Consider the following 23949-nt stretch of genomic DNA (forward strand, 5'->3'; position numbering starts at 1 on the left):
CACTACACACTCACTGTCCTGATAACATAACACTTCACCAAACTAACTAGGCTGACTAAACCACAAAAACACAAACACTATTAACACTGCAACACTAACATGAACCAAAATGATGACATTCAAATCCCCAACACCCCAAACTCCCATGGTGCATTGCAGCGCAACAACCGGCTCTGCGATCGCTACATTATTTTAACTTTTTTTTTTTTTTTTTTGTAAAATAGACATTTTCTAGTCTACAAAACTGAAAGCAATATAAAAAAATAACTAAAAAATAATAATTAAGACATATTAAAAGAATATTTAATCGAAACAAAATGCATAGCGAACAGTGCTGGGTGCTGATTGGCTCAGCGACCGTAGCATCAGTATCCTCCGTCTCCCATGTGTAGCAGCATTCAGCATCTGGCCTGCTCCATTTCACATAGATGTCTGATCACTGCACATAGTGTTGCTCTGCGGTGTGTGGGGAGGGCTTATAAAGCCTTAAAATATATATAAATAATAAAAAAAAAAAATATGGTCACTACTTTGCAGATTTTCATTCATCGCGAGGGGGTCTGGAATGTAATCCCTGCGATAGACGAGGGACCACTGTATACCGGAATGAACACGGAACTAAAAGTGTGCTGCTTCGCATCGCTTCTTTATGGTTTGTATTACATTGCAAGCTCCAAAGCAAAAGGAATAAACAGTCTGTCTAACGAGAATAAACACCGAGTGCACCTGATGATACACTGAGAAGACTCCTACCAGTTTGTTTAGAAAGTAAGTTGAGTGTGAAGTCAGTGTGGTGCTCCTGTTTGTTCAAACATCATTTGCTACGATACAAATTGGTATGTTGCTGATTTTTAGCTCACTTTACTCACCATGAGGACTAATGTCTTCAGTGGCTCCAGACGAAACATGAAAACGCCTTTGAAAGTTTGAGAAAATAACCCTAACGATGTTACCATAAATATGATATCACCAGTGTTTCAAACTTAAAAGTGGTTGGCATTTACCAGGCAAGAACGTATGAAATAAAAGATGCTAGTGGGTTGCATTATGGGAATTGTAGGCTCCACAGTTTTCTGGGTGCAACTGCTATCATGCAATGAGAGAGCTCTTGCTCTGCTGCTTTGCTTTTAGTATTCTGTTTTGCATCAGTTTCACAAAAGACCATCAACCTCTGTGCACTTTGCCTTTTCTACAGCGAGTACGAGGCATTTTAAACTCAATATGATTAGAAACAATGTACTGTTTAAGGAAATGACGGCAAAATATTTTTTAGCAAGGTTCCTGTTTTCAGTCTGACTGACATGATAACTTGTGCACAAACTGACATTTAAGCTGCACAATCGTCACAAAAAAGCCGCAAAAACATTCAGTTATTGTTGTAAAAACTTGTGTACTTTCCCCACAGTATGTCTTTCGCTAAAAAAAGCACTGGAAGAGAAATGAAACACTGATTGTTGGAACCTAAAAGTGGGACAACATGAGAGACAAAAATACTTTTTTCCCCCCAAAATGAAGTGGGAATTCTGCATAGCTACAAATTACCTCGAAAACTCTTTGAATTTCATTTTAATCCGAGTTGAGAGAAGAAGCTGCATCCTGTGATTTGGCAGGAGCTGGTTTGTGAGGTACAAGGTTCAGCAATCATTGGTTGGCAAGTTCTTAGCCTTGATGGACATTGGCTGGCAAGTTTCGACAGCGGATAAACAGCCATTAGTTGGCAGTTTCCACCCGGTGCCGTGCCAGTATTGTGACAGACGGGATGCTGAACGACACCAGCACTGCCAAAGGCCTGTGACTTTTGCCCCAGATGTCTGATGAAGGAAAGAGACAAAGAGGAGGCACAGGCACAAGAGAGAAGAAAGATAAGCAGGAGGGAACCCACCGTAGAGGAAAGCAGAGTTTTATACATGTGTGATGCCCTCTGTACTCATTTCACATTGGATTAATCATCAACAGATTCTAAAATCCTGAACACATTAATGTATTACCAAACACGGGGATTAACCTTTGAACAATGGACAGTGGACTTGTATACGAGTGTGAGGGGTTTTTGTGAGGATGTGCGTGACCACTTGAAAATGAAACATTTGGAGATCATGGAAATTTCCATCATCCTGAATCAGCTCCAATTGTTCTGTTGAGCACTAAATAATGACACACTTCAAAGGTAACAAGTGCAGGACCAATGAATTGTTTAGCAAATCACAAGGAAGTCTTAATTCTTAACTGTGAAGTCGTAAATAAGGTAAAAAAAAAAAAACAGTTCCAGAGTCCAAGTCCCAATTTTTATGCTAAACAAGTCAATATTTTTTATACTGTTGTGGAGGGCAAAACACTGCTTTCATTCCTGCTAATGCATCATGACTGCTACAATCAAAATTCAAGTTGCAATTCCTTTTTTTTTTGCCAACAAATTACCCAATAAGTGCAATTTGGTAAAAGATTTAGACACAACTTGCTGATCTACTAACAACCGAGACATTAGATAATGTTATGGGTAAGTAATAATAACATTAAATGATATTTCTGCCTCCATCCTTTTGCCTGAATAAATTCCAACAGCCGGGATTTTCTCGGTGAGTAATGGCTCTAGGTTGGCTGCAGGCTCATTCATCCCCCACAATCTTTACCACTCATTCAGTCGTCTGGCGGCTTACACAGCGAAGAAGGTAATTAGCATGGGTCGGCACCCCTGCAGAGACAAGTATTCTTCTCCGGAGAAGTATTACAACCAGGCTTTAGTGGAAATTCCTTCCAGTTGGCACCTAAAGGGAGTGTGTGTGTGTGTGTGTGTGTGTGTGTGTGTGTGTGTGTGTGTGTGTTCTTGTACTTGCTACATGGTGAGTACCATTTTCTGCATTTAACTATCAAAGTGAGGACATTTTTACAAAGTGAGGACATTTTGGCCGGTCCTCACTTTGAAACAGCCATGTTTGAGGGTGAAGACTTGTTTTTAGAGAACAGGTATGAATTGAGGTTTGGTTAGGGTGAGGGTAAGGATTAGGGTTAGGCAATCAGTTGTGATGGTTAAGGTTAGGGTAAGGCTCTAGGAAATGCATTACGCCTATGGATGTCCTCACTAAGATAGAAGTACAAACATGTGTGTGTGTGTGTGTGTGTGTGTGTGTGTGTGTGTGTGTGTGTGTGTGTGTGTGTGTGTGTGTGTGTGTGTGTGTGTGTGTATATTTTTGAGTGTGTGTATGGCAGCAGGTAGCAGATGGTAGTCGCTGCCCAAAAGAGTTGGTTGTTTCTGAAAGGAAAATTCAACCTGTCACAGCCCTCCTACTGCTGCGCTCGCTTTACTCCTGGATGAGGAAATTTTCATGTTGAGGAGGGAGCGTGAATTTAAAGCAGTGTGGATTAGAAACGGTTTGAGGTGTGCTTCTCAGGACAGTTAAGCTGATCAGCACAAGATGCAGTTGAAATGAGTTTTTTTGGCAGGAAAAGACAAGATTTTCTCATTGATGATCACTGGATTGTCTGATGTCACCCACCTTTAAAAAAAAAAAGGATTTCTTTTCTGCTACATCAGCCTTTTCTTTCCCATCTGCCTCCTCTCTCCTTCATTCACCTTTCTTCCTCCATACTGTGAAACTCCACTTTATGTTTCTGCTCTGTTCCAGAATAAAGTCTGCATAAAAGATCTGTGTGTGACTTTAACTAGGCTGATCTGGTGTGAATTGAAATGATGGCACCCACATCTACTGGCTTAGAGGATGCTGCTGCGGCTTCACTGATGCTGTCCTTTAAACTGTATGAGCTCTGCAGGCTGGAGAAACTTCACAGGCTCAAGATTGAAATAACATCTTACAACTGAACAATAGGTGGAATTACTGTCCCCATCTGTTGCTGAACAAACTTTTTTGGGATGAAGTCCTGCCACTGAGAGATCATTAATGTGTGTATTCATATGTACACCAATAGCTTTATTTTGTTCTGTTTGCGTGTCCGTTAGCGAGACTGTGCGTGCTACAGGAAGCTACAAGGCGTCTCTGTCTGAGCCCCTGAGGAAGGTGGGCCACGGCCGGGTCTGCCGGATACAGGAGGGAAGGCGAGACACTTTGCTTTACTACCGAAACGAACACAAGTATGCACGTGCACGCAAACGCACACAAACATGTGCACAGATACATACAGAAACATGCACCATAGCACCTCCTGGCTCCCCTCTGTTAACAGATGCTTCCTGCCCCACAAGCCCAATCCACAGTGCTTCACAAACACATGCAGTGCGTCCCTGGCACTCCTACAGGTTGACCCCGGGGCCGTTTGGAGGGGCAGCTCCACCCCGCGGCTCTCTTGTGGTGTTTTTGTTAATGTTGGATCCTGTTCCAGTCTGCTGGCCCACTTACCTCAGCCCAAACACACGAACCGGTACTAAAGCCTGAGCAGGACAGGATATTAACTTTTCCAAATAATCCGGAGTTCCGGAGTTTATCAGACATTTTATTATTCTACCTGCCGAAAACTGCTCTTGACAACAAAAGGAAATCAGATGATAGGTATTAGATGAACTGCTGCTAATGTGGTTGAAAACAGCTTTCATTATAATATGAATTCATCACCATGTGAAATACATCGAGACAGGCTGCAGATGTGCATTCGTATTTAAAATAGTTTAATAAATATTCAGGAAAGAACTGTGAATAATATTAAGAGGTCATAATAAAGCCTTCAAGCTTCAACTAAAACCAAAAGAAGCGAAACATGCAAATGTCAAGTGCGGCTGTAGTTACAGAAATCTAACTCCTGCAAACTAGAAATGTGCACAAACCCTCAACGACAAGAACTGCTTTAGAGGTTGATTATTACTTTAGAGTGCGTCTGTGCAAAAAAAGAACAATTCATTAGCAAACACAGTAATAGATTTTAGCGTTTCTGCATCTCCAAACTGCCTGAAAGACCTCATAGCAGCCCTACCACATTAGTTTCCACGCAGCCATGCCTCACTCTGCTCTGCTTCTCTGTGCTATCCTTCTCTTTGTTTTTCTCACAAATTCACACACAGCCAACAACACAAAAGAGACACAGAGCAGTGACCCATCCACCCCATCCTGTATTTATAAATGCCCTTGAAAATTATCCAGTAAAGGCTCTCTGGTTGTGCAGGCAGACGAGGGGATGTGGATCAATAGCAGCGAGATAATGGGAGCAAGTGAAATTGAGGGGGTGGGGGCCATGAGTGGTTGAAATATCAGCACTAGGGTGTGTGTGTGTGTGTGTGTGTGTGTGTGTGTGTGTGTGGAGTGGTGTGGGGGTAGGAGCTCATGACTGACATAGATCTGGTAGGTGGAGCCTGCATATATAAAATGAGGGTGAGTAATTTATGTGCACATGTACTGTACGTGTAATTTATTTTTTGACCCCTGCAGCCTGTGTGTGTGTGTGTGTGTGTGTGCTTGTGCAATTGTGGTTGTTAAACAGCATCGAGAAGCAAGAGACCAACAAGTTCAGGGGTCATATGCATATGTGCAAAGACAATGAATAAATGTGTGTGTGTTTGTGCACAAAGGCTTCAGAGTGCCTCAGCATGAGCAGCCTCACTTTCAGTCCATTTACCCTGTAATGTTGACCAGCTTGGCCATGTAAACGCACACAGGGCTTGAGTGGGCTTTTCACTTGAAAATTCCGGCCTATCATCGCTAATGGACAGTAATTACACCATTCAGGACACAACACAGGCCCTTTTATGCCATTGTAACTTCTGAAACATCCAAGTTGTACAGTTTTTCCCCCGTTTCTCCTGAACCGAAAGGTGTGTTAAACTACTAAGAAAGTAAATACTCTTTCTCTATTAGCTGCTTCATAACAGCAAGCAGTGCTCGGATGAAATTTGAGATATGTGCGTATTTAAAAACTGGCTTTTGAAAGCATTTTTACAGATCATCCAACCAAGGCTAATGTCTGAATTTCTTTAAAATGAATGACTGGTTATGAATTGTGGTGAAATGTTGCGGTATGCCACTTCATCATGTTTCAAAGACCACCGACAATGTGCTTCAACTGAATAAGCAAAAGCTCCAAAAGGGCGACCTACAGACCAGAATTCAGGGGTGAAATTATGTAAAAGTGTACAAGGCTGTTGGTAAAAAGAGCCATCATGCCTTGTCAATAAACAGACGCTTCAAAGCGTATGCTTACAGCTGTTATATCAGTGAGTGAGGCACTGCGCTGCTCCCTGCCCATTCAGTCTGAATGCCAAAGGATGAGAAGTGCATTCACATATCTAATGACTTAAATAGAGCACTTGTGATGTACTGCAGTGCAGAAGAATGAACTAAATAACTTCTCAAAACACTAGGAAGAGACAACAGCACATTGACAAAGCCTATCTGAACTCTGAGGTTGCACTGAAGTGAATTGGAACGACAAGTTATCAAACAAAAAAATCAGTTCTTGCAGCAAAACAGCAGAAGAAAAATCACAAAAATGAAGCCTTTCTGAATATGTGGCAATCTGTACTATGCTTACGGTGTATATGACACTTTCAGGCATGCACACAAGCCAATAACTTCCCAATATAATATGCTACCCACACATGCACTTTCTGTATCCATGGAAAAGAGGAGCAAAACTTGAGCAACAATGTGTGTTTTTGTTTAGAAGGACCGAATAGTAATTTATGAGTTATGGGGGGTGAGTAGGGCATGGCCTGGCTTAATGCAATCCATATTGATCTTTATCACCCCTACTTCCTGTGCATATGATACCCTAGACCTCCCTCGGCATGCTAAAAGCCCTCTCTCTCTCTCTATTGTTGTCTCTTGCTCAAATTCTCTGTCTCGTTTTCTGCCTTTGTCACTCAAACATTTTCTGTCTCTCGCGCTCCCTCCTCCTCCTCCACAACTCCCTGAGCTGAAAGGCTTCGTTACCTTGAACCCTGCGTGGATTCTGTCAGTTCATCCATCAGCCCGTCTGCTGGGCTGAGGTCAGAGCAAATCTGCCGAGGCCAATGTGAAGAAGCATTACCTCACCCGCCAAAGGTCATCCTCTTAGTGCACAAAAATGTTTCTGTCAACATATTCACGTACCAGGGGAGCCACCGAGCAACTATCAAATATTCCTTTAATGGTGCCTGCAGTTTCCATCCGCTGATCTGATGATGCAGAGGATTACAGTACAAAGTGCATTTTATGATCGACAGCTACTCCGGCTGCAACCTGTTGGCTCCGTCAATTTTTAATCCACTAAATACTTTCCGATGAGATGCTGAAAACAGCGGGATTGGATTTTTTGGATCTAACTCTTTAGCTTCCAGTGACAAGGCAACATCGACAAAGGCAGCAATTAGCACAACCACACTGGATTGACATGTTCTTTGTTGCAGCAGCTAACTTGAATGTTGCAGATCTTGTTTGGGTCTGAAATAGTCACTATGTGGATCACTGGTATTTAGAAGCCTGTAGTTTATTGTTCCTTTCAAGTAATGACAGTACAAGGGGTTTTCCAAGTTTAGCTCAAAATGTATTTTGTCATTTTCTTGTGGAAAATGCAACTGGAAAAAAAAATCTGCATTGTATGTGTTATTGCAAAACTAAAAACTTTATTCCAGATATTTCTCCTTCTTCATAAAATAAACATTTCCAAGTTTGTGTAGTGTTTCCTTGTACGGGCGATGTACACAGGTCATCATTAGTAGAGTCTCAGTTAATATTTTGACCCGAAGACACCACAGCAGACAGAAAATGATTGCTGAAAGGATCAAAACTGGTCAAAATGGGAGAGGCCTTGTAAAACAATATATACTTGATGCAACCATGCTTTCCTTGTCACTGTTTTTGCCAGTTGTTCCCACAATTTAACTCTAACAAGCACTTCCTTTTTTCACTGAAATGAAACAGGTTTGCTTAATACTTGAGGTGTTGTCTTCTTATCACTCAGAACATGTCCCTTCTTGAAAAAAAGTGTAAAGTTTCAAGGTGCTCAGCTCCTAATTAGACTCAGACTGCTGTCTGGGCGTGAAACCACAGCTCTGAGAAGGGTCAATAGACTGTACTGAAGAATAATTAATCTCCTTATTTCACTCAATAGAGGTTCAGCAGTTTAATGTGGATATCTATCCTATCTGATCTGATGATGAATGGCAAACCAGTAGCTGCAGCTTAAATCAAATACAGCATCTAGCTGTTCAAACAGAAGCGAATCAGAGAGGTTTTGAGATTTTTTTTTCTTGTGCTCTACACTCATTCAAATATACTGCACTTTAGATTATATTACTTGTTAAAAACCAACTACTTTGACCATTTGTATCTTGCGTGATGAAACTCCTCAGGTATACTAAGTTTAATGAATGGTGCTTATTTTGATATGCCAGACACTTTGTCTGTCTACCTGTCCATCTGTCTGACCAGCCCTGCCTGGCCCTGGCACTAAATCCATCACTCCACTACCAATGCCTCCATCGCTCCATTACTATTCAGTACAGCATGGATCCACACAAACTGATTATGCCAATGTTCAGCAAAGCCCATTGATTGCTGAGGGAAGCAAAGGCAGCAGCCTGGGTCAGCCTGAAGTTGTACCTGATGCACTCTGCCGAAGACATCTGAAGCCGGGAGGCGGGGATTTGTTAGAATAACTTTCAACCGCAGTTATTTACTTGTGTTGAGCACAAATCCTTTTATCAGCAATGTGTGGGACTTCATGTTTTCTCAGGCAAAAACTTATCTCCACAGCCTTTGTCAAAGAAGAGAGGAAGAAAGAATAAAAGCCCATGAAAGAAATGTATGAATTGTGTTGACGTCTTTCAACTTCCTACCTCTTGCACCAATGTTCGTTTACAAAAAAAGTCATTTTCATTCTCAAAAATTACACATCTTCCTGTAAACTTTGAGGAAAAAACTGCTAATTCAAGTGTGAGTAAACAAGCTCCAAAATTAGTTGGACTATCACTCAGTATCACCATCATGCAAAGTCTCCAATTTAAAGGCAACTTTTAAAATTTTAACTTTCCAAGCATCAGAGAAAGGAGTTAAAAGGAAATGCAAGGCATCTGGAAGGTTAATAAGTAATGTCTGGCATTTGGTGTAGGCACAGAGAGCAAAGGTTGGACTTGTGAGGATGCAGATGGTTTTAGAAGGAGTTGCTGTGATTTATAAGACAGGAAGGAGCAGATGAGTGAGGATGCAGCTCAGCAGGGCAGCAACAAAAGCAGCAGCAGCAGCATCAGGCTGGCAACAACAACAACAACAGGGTCCATTATTGATGCTTCAATAATAGATAGGGATGGAGAGATGGAAAGGTAGCGGGAGAATAAGAAGTGAACAAGAGGTAAAGGATGGAAAATGAGGAAAGAAAGAGGCAAAAGAGGAAGGAAGAGGGCGATAAAGTTAAAGAAAAGCGTGACAGAACATGCAAGAGGCACAAAAAGACACAGAGGAAGCTCAGAAAAGTCCCATGTAGGAAGCAGGGAGGGTCAGAGAGTTCAGCAGCAGAACATTTTGACAAGTCTTCCAGCGTTGGGAGGACGTACACTGAGGTTGTGTTCCGCTGGGATGAGCAGGATGTGATTTAAAGGGACAGTTCGCCCGTAAACGCAACACAATAAAACAATAAAGTGTAAGCAAGACGTTTGAAAGCCTCTTAAAAATTCAACTAACTGGTTTCGTAAGTGGGTGTACCCAAGAAGACCTCCCGTTAAAAGTCCTGGCTTGTTTACTGGAGAAGTAAATAAATCTAGACCTCACAAGGGCTCAGTGCCTCAGAAAAGAAACCCTCCTGGCCCCGCAAAACAGCTCCACTGGCCTACATTTCCCTGCCTGTCATCTGATGCCAAATTTCCAGCCACGCAGTCAATATTTCAATAACTATCCTCTGACGTTAGAAATTAGAGCAAGCAAGTATGGCGTGCTATTTGTTAGGAGCTGCCGTGTAGAAGTCATGGAAGTATCTACACGGCTAAATGCACAGTTAACTTTCTGCAGCAGTTCAACCGAGAGATTTCTTCTCCAACAGTGTAGTAAACAAGCTGCAGAGAAAGCTGTAAAAGCCAGTTGGGAGTTGCAGATTCCCTGCAGAGACATAAAGCTAAGTGATTCGTTTGAATCAAACTGCAACCTGCCCACTATGTTTTGGTCTCTTAGATCTCCTGCAGTAACTGCTTTTAGACCAAAACTGCATTTAGGCAAATTAAACCTCTGACTGGTGGTAGGTCTATTCAACGCAAAGCAATGAAGAATGTCACCAATCTCAGCCGGTTCAGGCAGCCAAAACTATCAAAAGAGACTGACTTCTAGAGAAAATAATTGGCTGCTATTCTGTGACTCAGTCAATTATAAAATTGTGAAAACCTCTTGTGGAATAAAACCACTGCTTCAGAGGCTTTCTTATACACATTGATTTATTTTCTGTCTCTCTCTCTGTTCTCTTTTCTCTGTCATTTTTGTCTCTCAAACTTCAAATCACTCTCCAGAATTGCTCTCCATCCCTTCTTTCCCCATTCCATCTTGTCTGAGATCCCAGTGAATGAGTTCACACCTTCTCAGAGAATGTAAATCCCTTCGCAGACCACTCTCATGCTTCTTTTTCCTTCAACCCAGACTGCGGTGTTTTTGATTGCTACTGTACCTCCAGACAAAGCACAAGTTGCCTAATGGGAGGAAAAGGGAGACTTCATTAACCTTTGGAAAAGGTGGGCTCATCACAGACGCCGACCAATTAAGCACGGACTTCAAACAGGCCACGCTGGATGAAACCTCAGCAGCTCTAGACAGAGAATAAATTAGCTCATGCAGCTCGTGGATGGGCCGGTAATAACATACGGATGCACTAGTTCAAGGTAGGCAAGTGCAAAAAATGCAATAATGAAAGCATGAATGGTAATGAATAAATATTTGATTAAGCCAATAAGCAGGAGGAGATAAACACAAAAATGAAAAAGACCACCTGAGAAGGAATCAGATCTGGAAAGGGAAAAGTTGTGATGTTCAGTCATTAATCAAACCTGACCAATAAATCAGCCATTACTAGTTTTATGCCAAAACATGTGCATCAGTGTGTTATCTCAGTAAGTAAAAAGAAATGTTGAAACTGTTGGGTTACTGGTTTTGATATTCAATTTATCATTAAAACATCTTTGCATCTTTTTTTTTTTTTTTTTTTTTGGGGGGGGGGTCTTTATTGCAATTGCAGTGAAGAGAAGCAGAAGCAACAAACAATGACATACAGCAAATGACCCAGCTGGGAATCAAACCTGCAACTCACTGCTGAGGGCATGTGCACCTTTATAATACACAGCATCACCACTTGGCTATGAAATCATTCCAATTGAAGCAAATTTTCAGCAAAAATAAGCAATCCCTAGTTAACTTTCAGGGTTTAATCTTATAATTCGTCTCATGTCACAGTAAAGTCATTCTTTGTTGCTTTAAGCATGATAACTGAACAAGGCAAACCATACAAAAACATGGGGAAATTTCAATTTTTTTTTGCAAATTTTGGACATTGAAGCAGGCCCACATAAATGACTAACTGAAAATAATCATTAATTTTGAATTGTAAAATGCTCAGTTCAGAACATATCTCAATGGAACTTCTTTAATAATAAAATTTTAGGTACCTGTATTAAAAACTGTTACTTCTAAGAACAGTTTTAAACATTTCAATGTAATCAGATCTTTTAAAATAAAAATCTGTATTTCTATCAGACACTAAAATCTATAATAAGTTATTTTCTAGAAATAAACAAAAGAATCTGGGTGTCCACTGTCCAAGGTGCAACGTCATAGAACTTAACCCAGTGGGCCACTTAAAAAAAATAAGCCTCCTGAATATCAATACAGCCAATAAATGGTGTTTACCAGCTGCTGCGAGGAACTATTATGAAGTGAAATGAAAACATAAAAGCAGTGCTAGCAGATCCCCAGTGGAGCAGACAGAGCTGTGTGCATAATTTCAATCACACAAGTGATGGAGGGCAATAAAGATGAGCGACAATGTATTTAAGAGTTCGTTCTGTACTACGCGTGGTACAGATTTAATGTGTTGTCTTAGATTGAACGTCTTCTTTCTTTATCCCCTTTCATCTCCAGAGACCTAATTATTACTTATCCTACTGAAAGCACGTGCACACACATACACACACTCATAACACACTTACACAACGAAGACAAACATCTCTGGGGCTTCCAGCACCCAGACAGATGCTCCCAAAGAGACAGACATATAGGGATATATCTGATAGCCATTCTGCTAGATGAGTCACAGCAGAGGGGTCCTGGCATGATGTCACTCACCTCATCCTTTATATCACTCACTCATTATGGTTTAATATTTTTTTAAAAGCCACCAAATAACAAAACAAGCAGCCCTAAGAGACGCAAACGACATTTCATGCACTGTAGTTGCCTTTCTTGCATCATCAACAAGTTCACCAGAGGCTAACTCTGGCAGATTATTCTGAGAAACTAAAACTAGGACATCAAACTGTTAATTATACACACAGCTACATCATTACCAGCTCAGCGCTGACTACTGGGAGGAAGCAGACAGATTAGACTGATCAGATGGATTAGAGGTATAAACTAACAGATACAAAGAAAAACACAACAATGTAGAAAGATGGACGTCTGCCTGTTACTGCACAGAGCAGGACTTCGAGGCTTGTAACTTTATCTGCAGTGCTTTTGCAATAATGACAAAACTATTTCACTGGATTATATCACTTTCATCCGCGAATATTACTAAATATACACTTGTACGCTATAAATAGTGCAACCTCTTCCACATCTTCATCCTCGATTGCTGCTCATTTCTAAATATAACACTGCAAACAAAAGGAAAAAACTTAAAAATAGACATTAAAAGACATAATTCAAAGCTACAGGAGCAGACCAATGTGGCTCCCAGATATTATTTTTGGAATCCTTCATTTTGTTCTCTGGAGAGTAAGGAGTGTTGCTGTTGAAGCTGCTGAGAATAATAAAATATTGGTGCAAAGCCAGAAAAAAAATAAAAATGAAAAAATCATCAATGCATCAAAGCTCTTCGGTGGCCGAATGTGCAAGGTTTTAATATGTACACTACTATCAGGTTTACCCTCTCTAATGGCTAAAATCTGCCAAAAAAGGAAAAGAAGGCATATATGAGGCAGGTTTTCAAACACTTTAACAAATAGATCCTAACATTTTTATTTTTGGTCAAGCAACACATCTTAGATTCCCGGCTGGTGATTTTTTGTAGTTTTTAAACCCTCCCAAACAATGTAGGGATTGAAAAAAAAGGCTCTGGCATGGTTCCAGCAGCTGTGGATATCAGGATTTCTCAGTATACAGCAGCAGCTAAAATTTAAATTAAAGCAAGAAGCAAAGCATGCATACGTTTTCTGAACAGATAAAATAAATATTGGTCATATGCATATGAATCAAGCTCATTTCCTCTCATCCCCACCCTATCTCCCTCTCTCAGTAACACACACACACACACACACACACACACACACACACACACACACACACACACACACACACACACACACACACACACACACACACACACACACACACACACACACACACACACACACACACACACACACACACACACACACACACACACACACACACACACACAGCGGCGGCGGCGGCGGCAGCATCCTAAGCCAGAGGCACTGGCCAGAAAAGGGATTACGACATCGCTTACTTTGGAGGACCACGGCTGCAAGCAGTTGGCATAGCAACGGACCAGGAAAGCCATTTCCACAGGAGGGAGGGTGCTAGCGAAGGGAAGTTTCCCCCCGTTCACCAAGAGATGAAGAAAAAAATAAATAAGTGAAAGAGCAGGGCAAGGGCTGACGCCACTCTCTTTGCTGCAAGAGGAGAACTGTCCAGAAGGTGCTTTTTAAAAAAAGAAATCCTTTGCTGATTTGGTGGTTAAAGGCGAGAAGATTAGCTGGATGACTGTCAGATTTCACTGCAGAAGGAGACTTACAGTCAACACAGATCCGTTCATATGTCAGGGTTTCTTTCTTCTGCTGAAGCATTCAAAGGAACTGCAACAGAGAAGCTTTAAGAAGAGAGAATGTTTCAAACTAAATCCAAAGGAGGAGGAGGTTGCATGGTCAGAGATAAAAGATAAATCCATCCAACTTAACATGCAAGTTAAGCAGATTTTTCTGTTAAAAGTTCAATGCAGAAACTCATTGAGTCCATTCTGCCTTCTTTGAGATTCACTTCTTTGAAGAAGGTACCACTCCTCAATAGACGGGCCGGTGCTGAATAAAAAGAGGGGCTTGTCTGTGCATCTGCAGCCCCCAGGGAAGTAGCCTCTTGTCTGGCTTCAAGTCATCCAAACAATCCCCTCTCGCCTCCCAAAATCCTGGATCATTTGCCTGCAGCTTTCCTCTCCTCCTCATTCACTATCTGTCAAACTCCTTTCTCTTGTCTCTTTAGAACTCTTTATCTCTCTATAAAGCTCCAGTGGTGCATGTGTGGACCCAGCGGTGCAGCTTCATGGCATCGGGGGTAGCTGGGGGGGCAATGATCCTGCTCCCGTACCCCCAGCTTCAAGCTCTCGTCCCTGGTTAGCGCTCACACCTCTCGCCGGCACTTCTCCTCCCCCTCCCGCCCTCGGAGAGAAGCTACCGTGGATAGATGCTGCGCGGTGGAGAGCCAGCCGCTAATGGGAAACTGAGGAGAGAAGTGAGAGCGAGGGAGGAAGGAGAAGGGAGGAGAATCCAGCTGAAAAAGAATGACATCACCTGTGCAGCGAGAAAGAGAGAGAGAGAGACAGGGAAAGAGAGAGAGAGAGGATGGGAGGCGGCATGGATGAAGCGAGCGGGAGGAAACTGCATTAGATGGATTGGCTGCTGAGCAGATGTGGATGAGAGAGATGGACAGAGAGGGAGACCGGCAAAGACACAGATAGAGGAAAGCAAAGGGAGCATCTCTATTGATCTGCTGGTAACATAAAGCTGAGTGAATTGAGGCAACCCCTCCCCTTTGTGAGTGTGCCGCATAAATTATAAAAAAAAGAGAGAAAAAGAGGGGGGGAAGCATAAATCACGGAGCCCCTATCAGATACAAGGACAGACAGTGGCGGTATTTTGCCGAATGTGAACATGCGACACAATAGCACAAGCCGATAATAGGTTCTCCCCCCCTCCACAAAGCCCCCGTCTGGAAGATTTGCGACACGGGAGACAGAATTTGACGTACAAGAAAGAGCCATTAATCACAGATAAGTCAGTGTAATACAGTACATAGCTGGGTAAAACCCCGAGGTAATAAAGGCATGAGGCTGAACAGTCTGCAGCTGTGAAAGACCTAAAGCAGACCTGGTTCTGACAGGACCGACAAATAATCCTGAGTGCGGTTTACTCCACTTGAAGCATCAGAAAAAGTTGGACTGACAATAAAGTATGCTTTGTCAACTAGCAATCACTGATCTAATCCCAGCAAGTTCTGATTTGGGGACATAAAAGTCAAAAAAATGCACACTATCTGGGTGGAAACAGACCTAAAAGTGGTTAAAAAGTGAAAGTTTATTGACTTTTTCAACACAAAACACAGTCCAGACTACTCACTGAAACAGCAGTAATCTGCAACCTTGACAACTAAAAGTTTTTGCCAAATCATCAATCAATACTTAATGGGAATCACAGCCCTTTTAATGAGAGCAAATAAAAGCAGAAACTTAGCAGGAACTAATGGCAAAAACATGACTTGATTCAGTGATCTTTAGTTTCCATCTTCAGGCTGTTTTACTTCATTAATTATTAGCGGACACGTCGGGAATATAAATACTCATTTTTTCTCAGGGAAAAAAGGGGCATTTATCTCCCAAACTGAACTATAATGTCGAATTTTTGAATACGTTTTCAGTTTTTCCTTCGAGACAATTCAAATCTCTTCACTCTGAACACACAGGTCAAGAATTTCTAATGTCAACTTTATCGTGCAATTTATCAAACTCAGTCAAAATAATGCCAAAAACATCACTTTAGCAAGTGACTTCTATGGCATATTTAATTCCTAACCGATTTAGCTGCATGCTTTGCTTCATTTGGAAGAACCCTGCATCCTGATTTGCAGACATGCTAATGACTTAAATCCTCTAAAATAATAGGTTCAGCGCAAACATGTAAATAATTAAAGGGCCAATCAAGCGTTTTAATTTATTTTGGTGCCTCCGTCCACCTTCGTTTTTCCTCTATTCCTCCTGCATTATCCAGCATGCATGCTCTAGTGTTACTGATGCTGAGACAAAGATGAGAGCGCGAAGGGAAGAACTGAAAGCAGAGACAATGGAAGCTGTCTGGCTGTTTGAACGGCTGATTCTCCTCTCGCCAGACACTTCAAAGAGGGGAGGATCTTTCTCACCATCTCCCTTTCTGATATCCCTATAGCCCCCGTCACTTTGTGCTTTTCTTCCCCCTTTTCTAAGTTAAAATCCCCACTGTTTGCCATCGCCGTCTCCCCTTCATTGTGTCTTAAATTAGCTGCTTTTTTCCTTCCTAAGTACGCGTCCATCTTCAGTGTCCGCCTCATTCTCTCTCCCTGCTCCTATTTTTACACTTTCTGCTTGCTGCTACGAACCAGGATCCCTACCCTCGATTCTCCCTCCTCTGTGAGGCGAAACACACCTCCCGACTGGGAATGACATCATCTTTTTACTCGGCGGCCAATCGGACGCAAGCACATGGAGCCCTGCCTTCAGTGGAGCCGCTATGTACACAAGAGAGACGGCAGGGAAAAAGAGAGGGATAGAAATAGATAAATAGACAGATATATGGCGAGATAGACAAAGAGATAGCGACGCAGAGAGACAGATGGATAGAATTAAGGTGGTAGTGGGCTAAAAACATGAAACAAACACACACACACACACCCCTTAACCCCCACCTTTCCACATGAATGAAATTACCAAACACTGAATGGATTAAAGACTCCAAGCCTAATGGAAGGGTCTGTCACTGAGTGTGTACAGTAAGTGCGTTTCAGAAAGAAAAAGCCGTGCTTGCGATGTGTGTGTGTCTGTGTGTGTTAGTGTGTGCTGGCTGCAGTCTTTTCCCTTTCGTATACTAGTATGCGCAGCACTACATCATCGTCTTTCCCTGCCATCCAAGCCCTTAGCCCTAATAAACGCACACACACACACATCTGCAGCGTTTGCAGTGCTTCACAGAAATCATAACAAAGTTTGGAGCTTCTTTAGTTAAGCCCCAGTGGGTTTGTCGGTTCCAGATGATCAGCAGATCTTGACGCTACATGTCTTTCTTCAGTTAAATATTCGCAACAAATAGAGATACTGATTAATTAATAACCATCTGTTAAGCTATAAACCAAAACTTTCTCAACATTTTGCTCTTTTTTTAATCAATAATTGATGGAACACATTAATACATATTAATATGTTAGCCTAATGCATTCCTAAGGACTCTGAGCATGTAACTATAGAAAAACAAGTCTCTGGTGCACGCTGATGAGTTTCACATTTCTTGTAATGGAAAGAGAAAAAAACAACAACCAAAAGAAATACAGAAAACGCCACATGCACCACAAACTCACACTACAATAAAAGAAAAACAACCACTGAACTAAAATATCCAGGAAGGAAAACATAAGGCAGATATTAACACTGTCTCTATAATTCTGAGACACTCCCAATAATCCCACAAGACAAAAGCTGCAAGCTAGAAAACAGACATTTCATTTGCGATTTAAATGTTAATATCGACCTGCTAACTGTACGTGCCGGTAGTGATCTGTGTTAGTCCTGTATGTGTTTTGAAGTATCTTATATATAAATTAAACTCTACAGACAAGGCTGTCCTCACTTGCTCTATTCTTTATTAGTACAGAACAAAGTAAAGAACACAATTACCAGAAGAGCTGCCACAATCAACTCAATCAAAGTATCTTGTGGCACCTGCCCAACTGAAGATGTGGTAATGCAGTAGAAAGAAAACAACTAGCAGTAAGCAACAACCTAGGACAAAGAGTCACAGCGACACAAGGGCAAAAGTAAGAAAGAGTGGGGTAAATGTCTCACTAATAAATAATATCACCACACATCTTCATATTGTGGCGGTTTAGAGGCCTTTGCATGGATTAAGTTCCATTTGAGAAGCAAAATAAAGATAAAAAACAGTAGTTGTACACTTCTTGCGAACAGACATCTACATAGACATTTGCAGGAGCACCTGATAAATGTTCAGAAAAAGTTCAGAAAAGTCAATCGTCTCGTGTCGTGTGTCTAACTGAAAAAGTAAAGATGCACACACACTTGTCTGCAAAACGTTTCTCACAGGACTGTTTATTGTAACTGAACATAACGACGTGGGATCCGAGAGCAAAACACGGAGCAGGATACACGTCACACAGGAAACACTTCCTGGAACAGTCTGTATGAGGCTGTGTGTGTTTCGTGTGCATGTGTCAGGTGAAGTCAGGTGAACAAGACAGAAAGACAAGAGGCGAGAACTACAAATGATGACAAAGAAATAATCAGAGAAGAAAAGATGAGGAAAAAAAAAGCACATGGCAAAAGAGAGAGAGACCGAGATAGAAAAAAAACTGCCTTGGGCTTGTGTTTTTGACCATAAAATGGAAATGTTTTTGGTTTTTATGACTAATTCTGGCAGGCGCCGAATGACAGGAAATGTGACCTGTCCAATTGCGAGTTGTCAGACAGTCGCAACCGTTGTGCAGTTAGCAAAGACGAGACACATCGCATCCTGTGTGTGTGGTTGTGTGTTTTGTGTGTGTTGCTCGGCGAGGCGTGGCATGGCTCAGTGATTACTGAGGGGGTCCTGTCTCTCTTTTGTCATTCAGCCTGACGCTACCGAGACAATTGCCCCCATGGGGGACCACACACACTAATTTCTGTACCCTCACATGGTTCCACAGAACGGCCAACTGCATTCTTTGTGTCTATTTGTGTGTGTCTTTGTGGGACACTGGCAACTGCTCACAATCAGCTCTGCTGGGCTAATTAAAAAGAGTCAGCTGACAAAAGTCTCTGTAGCTCTGTAACACACACAGCTGTGAGCGCACACACACTAGCACGAGTTATTAAAGCGTTATATTTCTCTGTTGGCCGCTCAGTAACTTCCATAAACAGCCCAGAGTCTGACACGGCATCTCTTTTACAACGCAACTAATGAGAGGAGATATAAACCGGTGCCTCACACAATTCTTGCAACACTGAGGTGAGATTAAAGTTTGGCAGCTTCCCTACAGACACGAAACAGCTTGTTTGAGGTGCTACACAAACCTACTAAGGCCACAGCTAAAGATGACTTTCATTATCAAAGAATTTCTGATTATTTTCCTGATAAATTGATGAGGAAAATAGCACACACCTTTTGATACAGATACCTTCTAGTGTCACTCCTTCATTCCATTTCCCACAGTTATTCACAATTTCTTTACCTTTTGTCGTTACTGTCTGTCAGATCCTCCTATTACTTTTTGGTGTCACATCTTTGCTATTTGCATCTGTCTGCCAGAGCCCTTCATTCAACCACCTTTTGTTCTTTGTTGCGTTACCCTCTGTTACTCAAATCTGATCATTTTCAGTGTACAGAAGCCAAGTACACCAAGAATGCCAAGTCTTGTTCACACACACATCCGAAAAAATACAGAAACTAAAGCTGCAAGCAGCGTTGATCGGGTCCTCGCAAAATCCAAGCATGTCCATCAGGTGGCGCTGCAACTGAGAGTGTATTTTAGCCTATAGATGTGATGAGGGCCGTAATCTGACCACACATGTAAGGTTTGAGGCAGATTTGAGCATGGACAGACCAGTTAGAGAGCATTTCCTGTTTCATGGTGAAATTCTTGAACTTTCCAGCTGCCATTTTTACGCCCTCAGACTTCTGTGGAGCATTTTGACAGCTTTTGATCACTCATGTCTGCTGTACATCCTGGCCAGATTTCAGCTCTGTCGGGGATACCCTGTTTGAACTTACAGCTTTTGAAATTGGCCCAAAATCATCCAAAATATGTCATATAATTCAAATTGTCGACTTCCTGTTGTGTTTTGAGCATGGCTGTAATAGACTTTTACGTGCGTCTTGATGTGGTACGTATAAGCACCAATTTTCATAGCTGTAGGTGACACATACTGGCTGTAGTAAATGTTTGAACGTTCCAGGTGGCGCTATTGAACCGTTTTGGCACACACCTATACAACTGCCCTGAAATATCAAATTTTTCGCTGGTCCTGATGTGTGTGCAGAGTTTCACATGCGTTCGAGTATTTTTAGGTCGTCAAATTTCAGTTTCAAAAACAGGAAAAAAATCTCGGAATAATAATAATAATAATAAACGCAAGGGTTTCAAGAGGGTCCTACACACCTTTGGTGCTCAGACGCCAATAAACGTTCATGCATCCCACACAAAGAGACAACTAGGTGAATGCTGTGACCGCTGCCATCTGATCAGATGTGTTTGTGAGCGTGTGCATGCTTGGTATGTGTTTATGTGAGTGTGTGTATCTGTCTGACAGACAAGACAGGAATTCCTGCCGTTTAAATCGGCCCTTCCCTTTCCGACCGGTCTCTGCAGAAAGAGGCTGTGAAAGATTCAAGTCTAGAGGAGCTTCATGTGTAAAAACATAAAGGAGGGAAAATCCTGCAAAATAACTGCAAAGGTAAACAAAGTAAATACTGGAACCACGCTCCTGCAAGCGTTGACACCCATCTTTGTTTCCACCTTGAGCTCTCCAGTAAAACGTCATTTTGAAATATTGAGATGATGACGTGTTTTCTCCACAATTTCAAAAAAAAAAAAAAAGAAGTGATAAGTGACGCACACAATGGACGAACAGCATCATCACAAACAGTACGAAACAACCAAGACCAGAAAGACAAATTGAAAGCATACGAGAGGAGACAGCAAGGCAGAGATGAGCACGCAAGAGAAAAGAAAAAACAAGTTAAGTGAGAGGAGGAGACTCATGGATGAAAAATTTAAACAAGCAGGAGGGAAGGAGAGTGGGGTGATAAGAAGGAGAAGAGCTGCCAGTGGGAATCTACAAGGTGAAAAAGAGGTAAGGGAGGAAGAATAAAGCCTTTGTTTTCTTCAGGATGCTTAATTTCAGCGAGCAAAACATTTATTCCCGTCACGTCACTTCACTAAAACAGGACAATTTGGAAGTTACAGGGTAGATTTTGATTGGATTTTGGATGGAAATGGATTAAAAAGAACTACTTCTAATCAGAATTTAAATGAAATTCAGTGTAGTGTGGGCATATTTCATAGAAAAACTAAAACATCATCAAAGCACAAACAGAGTGAGGATGAAGGTTAGACAGCAGGAAATAGCAGAGAGGAGCTATGATGGGAGGATAAGTGACAGAAGTACGAAGGAGGAGGAGGAGTGCTGGAAGGAGGAGGAGAGAAGAAGCAGAGAGGAATATAGAGAGGGAGTTCAACAAGGTTGTCATCTTAGTGCTGCTGATGTAATCCCTAAAATTAGCAGCAACAACAGCCGCAGACAGTGCCCCACTGGTACACTGTGCTGCCCAACGTACTGTACTCCGCATGCACTCATGCACATGCGCACTGACAGGATGTCTGCAGCCTCCAAAAGCCCATTTTAGGAAGAATTTTAAATGAAAAAAATTAAGAAACTAAGCTTGCAAACTACCTGTTATTAAACTGAAATGCTCATACTCATAAAAAACAGATAAACAGCATAAAAAGGCACCTTTAGCATAGAGAAGCATATACACTGAAATAAAAGACGTACACATTCAAAATTATTCTAGAAGGAACCACATACAGCTCGAACAAACCACATTTCACATGTCTGCCTTGCTGCAAACCTGTGCATGTTCCTTGTGCATGGACAATGTGTGCAGTGGCAGAGCTGAAGCACTGCTTGGCGACTGAGGTCTGCGGTTTGTCGGCCGTTTGAAGGCATCAGTCCAAGACTGAGTCGAGTATTTTGAGCCTGAGTCACAATTCGAGGAAGTAAACAAGTCATTGATTGGCACATGATCGCTGTACTCGACCCTGCCAGCTGTTAGGGTGAAAAATACGTTGGTCTCTTTTGCTTAGTTTCTGTGCTTGTTGACAGTTATACGAGGAATGGCTTCTCTCCATTTTTTCCCCCTACTTTGCAGTAGACAGACGTAGCTGATGTGTGACTTACCAGCGTTAAAATAAACTCAAAGCATTGCATTTTGGGTGTAATCCACTGGTTCTTAAAAAGGCCTAGGTTTGCCCTCTTGAAGACTTTTTACAGGCAGAAATTACATTGTTTTGTGTACAAATGGGAACCAATTCAGCTTAGTCTGATGACGCATTACACAAACAAACAGCAATACATCCCAATAAAAATAAAAAAAAGTATGGAAAAAGGTCAATGACACAGTCAAAGTTTTTTGTATACATGTCACTACAGACCTTTGCGAGGCTATAGAAAGCTTTATTTCTATATATGTTTTGTTTTGTTTTGTTTACATACGTATATTAATTAGTCAGGTAAATTCACATAAGGAATAATGTTCTGGAGTCTTAACCAAAATATGTAAATTGGTAAATTAGGCAAATCTGAATAAAAAACATATTGTCGTGTCTTAACTATAATATTTAATTTCATGAAGTAAATTTGCATAATCAATAATAATAAACCTTAATATTTAAACTAAAGTAGGTAAATTTGCAACATCAATCTTATTTTTCTTTTGGAAGAAATTTTCTTAGTTCAGTCAAATAAAATGAAGTCTGACATTTTGTTTGTAACCGAAAAGAGGCAACTCAGTGAACTCTCTATAAGGTGTTATTTGCAGTCATCATGTGCTTCTTGCAACTATTAACCCCAGATAGACTCATCTGTCCTTTACGTCATCCTCAACCTCCCTTCTTCACACTCCGGTCTTAACCCTTGTTGACCTTGCCTTTCTCTCATCCCGTCCTCCCATTAAATCCCCATGTGACCTTCCCACAACCTTTACCTTTCCGCCTCATCCCTCCATCCCCACATCTTATCACTCCACCTTCTGCTAGACGCCCACTTTTTTCTTTTCATTACCTGTCAACCCCCATCATCTTCTATTCCTCTTTTCACCTTCCTCTCTCCTTCCTCAACTCCTCTTTCTCGATTTGACCAGCTATTCTTACCAGTTTTTTAGATCCTTGATTCTTTATCACTCCTTTATACCTTTCCCAGCAACTCTTTCTTAGAGTCAGTTATTTCTTTTCATTTCTCCACCTCTTTTTCTATTATTTTTCGACCGTCAACCACTCTTTCCATTCTCTCATTTCCCATTTCTTCCTTCCTTATATCCTTCTCCTCTCCCTCCGCTTGCCTTTCCTCTTTGATTCTTTACAAAGGTTATTGTTGTGACATCTCTGCTCCACAATACATTGGAGAGCGAAAGGAAAGCTGGAATAATGGGAGATGACATTTGATAGAGGTCATAAATCTACAAAATAAAAAATACATTTCTGTTGTCGGAAGTGTCTCCTCTCATTGAGTGACCTAAACGTCAATAGGTATTTTTCCCTTTTTCTTTGCAGTAAGAGTGGTTTTAATATTGATAGAATGCATTTCCATCCACTACTGCGATGCAAATATTAGATGTTGATGGACTTCAAGAACTGGTTCTGAAGCCTTGGTGTGCCTACAATGGATGCATAGTTGTTGTTATTTGATGACTTCCTAGTCCACTTGGAGGACTCTATTCCATACTTCCACAGCTGATCAGCATCTGCCTATTACACGCATGCACACTAGTGGAAATTTGGCATTTGTGTTAAGCTGCATCTCCTCATTGGTCAACAATGCAATCTCTCTCAGTGGAACAGCTTCAAATCTATTCACTAAATCTTGCCTCTACTCAGACACCAGCTTGGCCAAATGTACAAAGTATCTTTTGCAACATTTCAGTGTTGTTTTTCACAAATTTCCTGCATTTCAGCTTAGAAGTTTTAATGAGCAAATTGAAAATTACAACACAGGAAGGGAACCACAGAACCAACTGACAGATACGTGTAAACA

The 23949-nt window shown here is 41.4% G+C and overlaps 1 protein-coding gene across 7 annotated transcripts in view; it reads right to left on the reverse strand.

The window, feature by feature from the left end:
* Positions 1–23949, reverse strand: part of rapgef6 (Rap guanine nucleotide exchange factor (GEF) 6) — a 166884-nt gene that overhangs the window by 64271 nt on the left and 78664 nt on the right. Inside the window, exon 1 of one of the 7 annotated variants that reach the window (XM_051937183.1) lies at positions 13639–14956. The exons of the other annotated variants lie outside the window; for them this stretch is intronic. Coding sequence (XP_051793143.1) covers positions 13639–13692 — 54 coding nt within the window. The 5' untranslated portion in view covers positions 13693–14956. Of the gene's footprint in view, positions 1–13638; positions 14957–23949 lie in introns of those variants that run through there. 7 annotated transcript variants of the gene reach the window in all.

This window comes from Acanthochromis polyacanthus, chromosome 17 (assembly GCF_021347895.1).
Source record: "Acanthochromis polyacanthus isolate Apoly-LR-REF ecotype Palm Island chromosome 17, KAUST_Apoly_ChrSc, whole genome shotgun sequence".
NCBI classification, from domain to species: domain Eukaryota; kingdom Metazoa; phylum Chordata; class Actinopteri; family Pomacentridae; genus Acanthochromis; species Acanthochromis polyacanthus.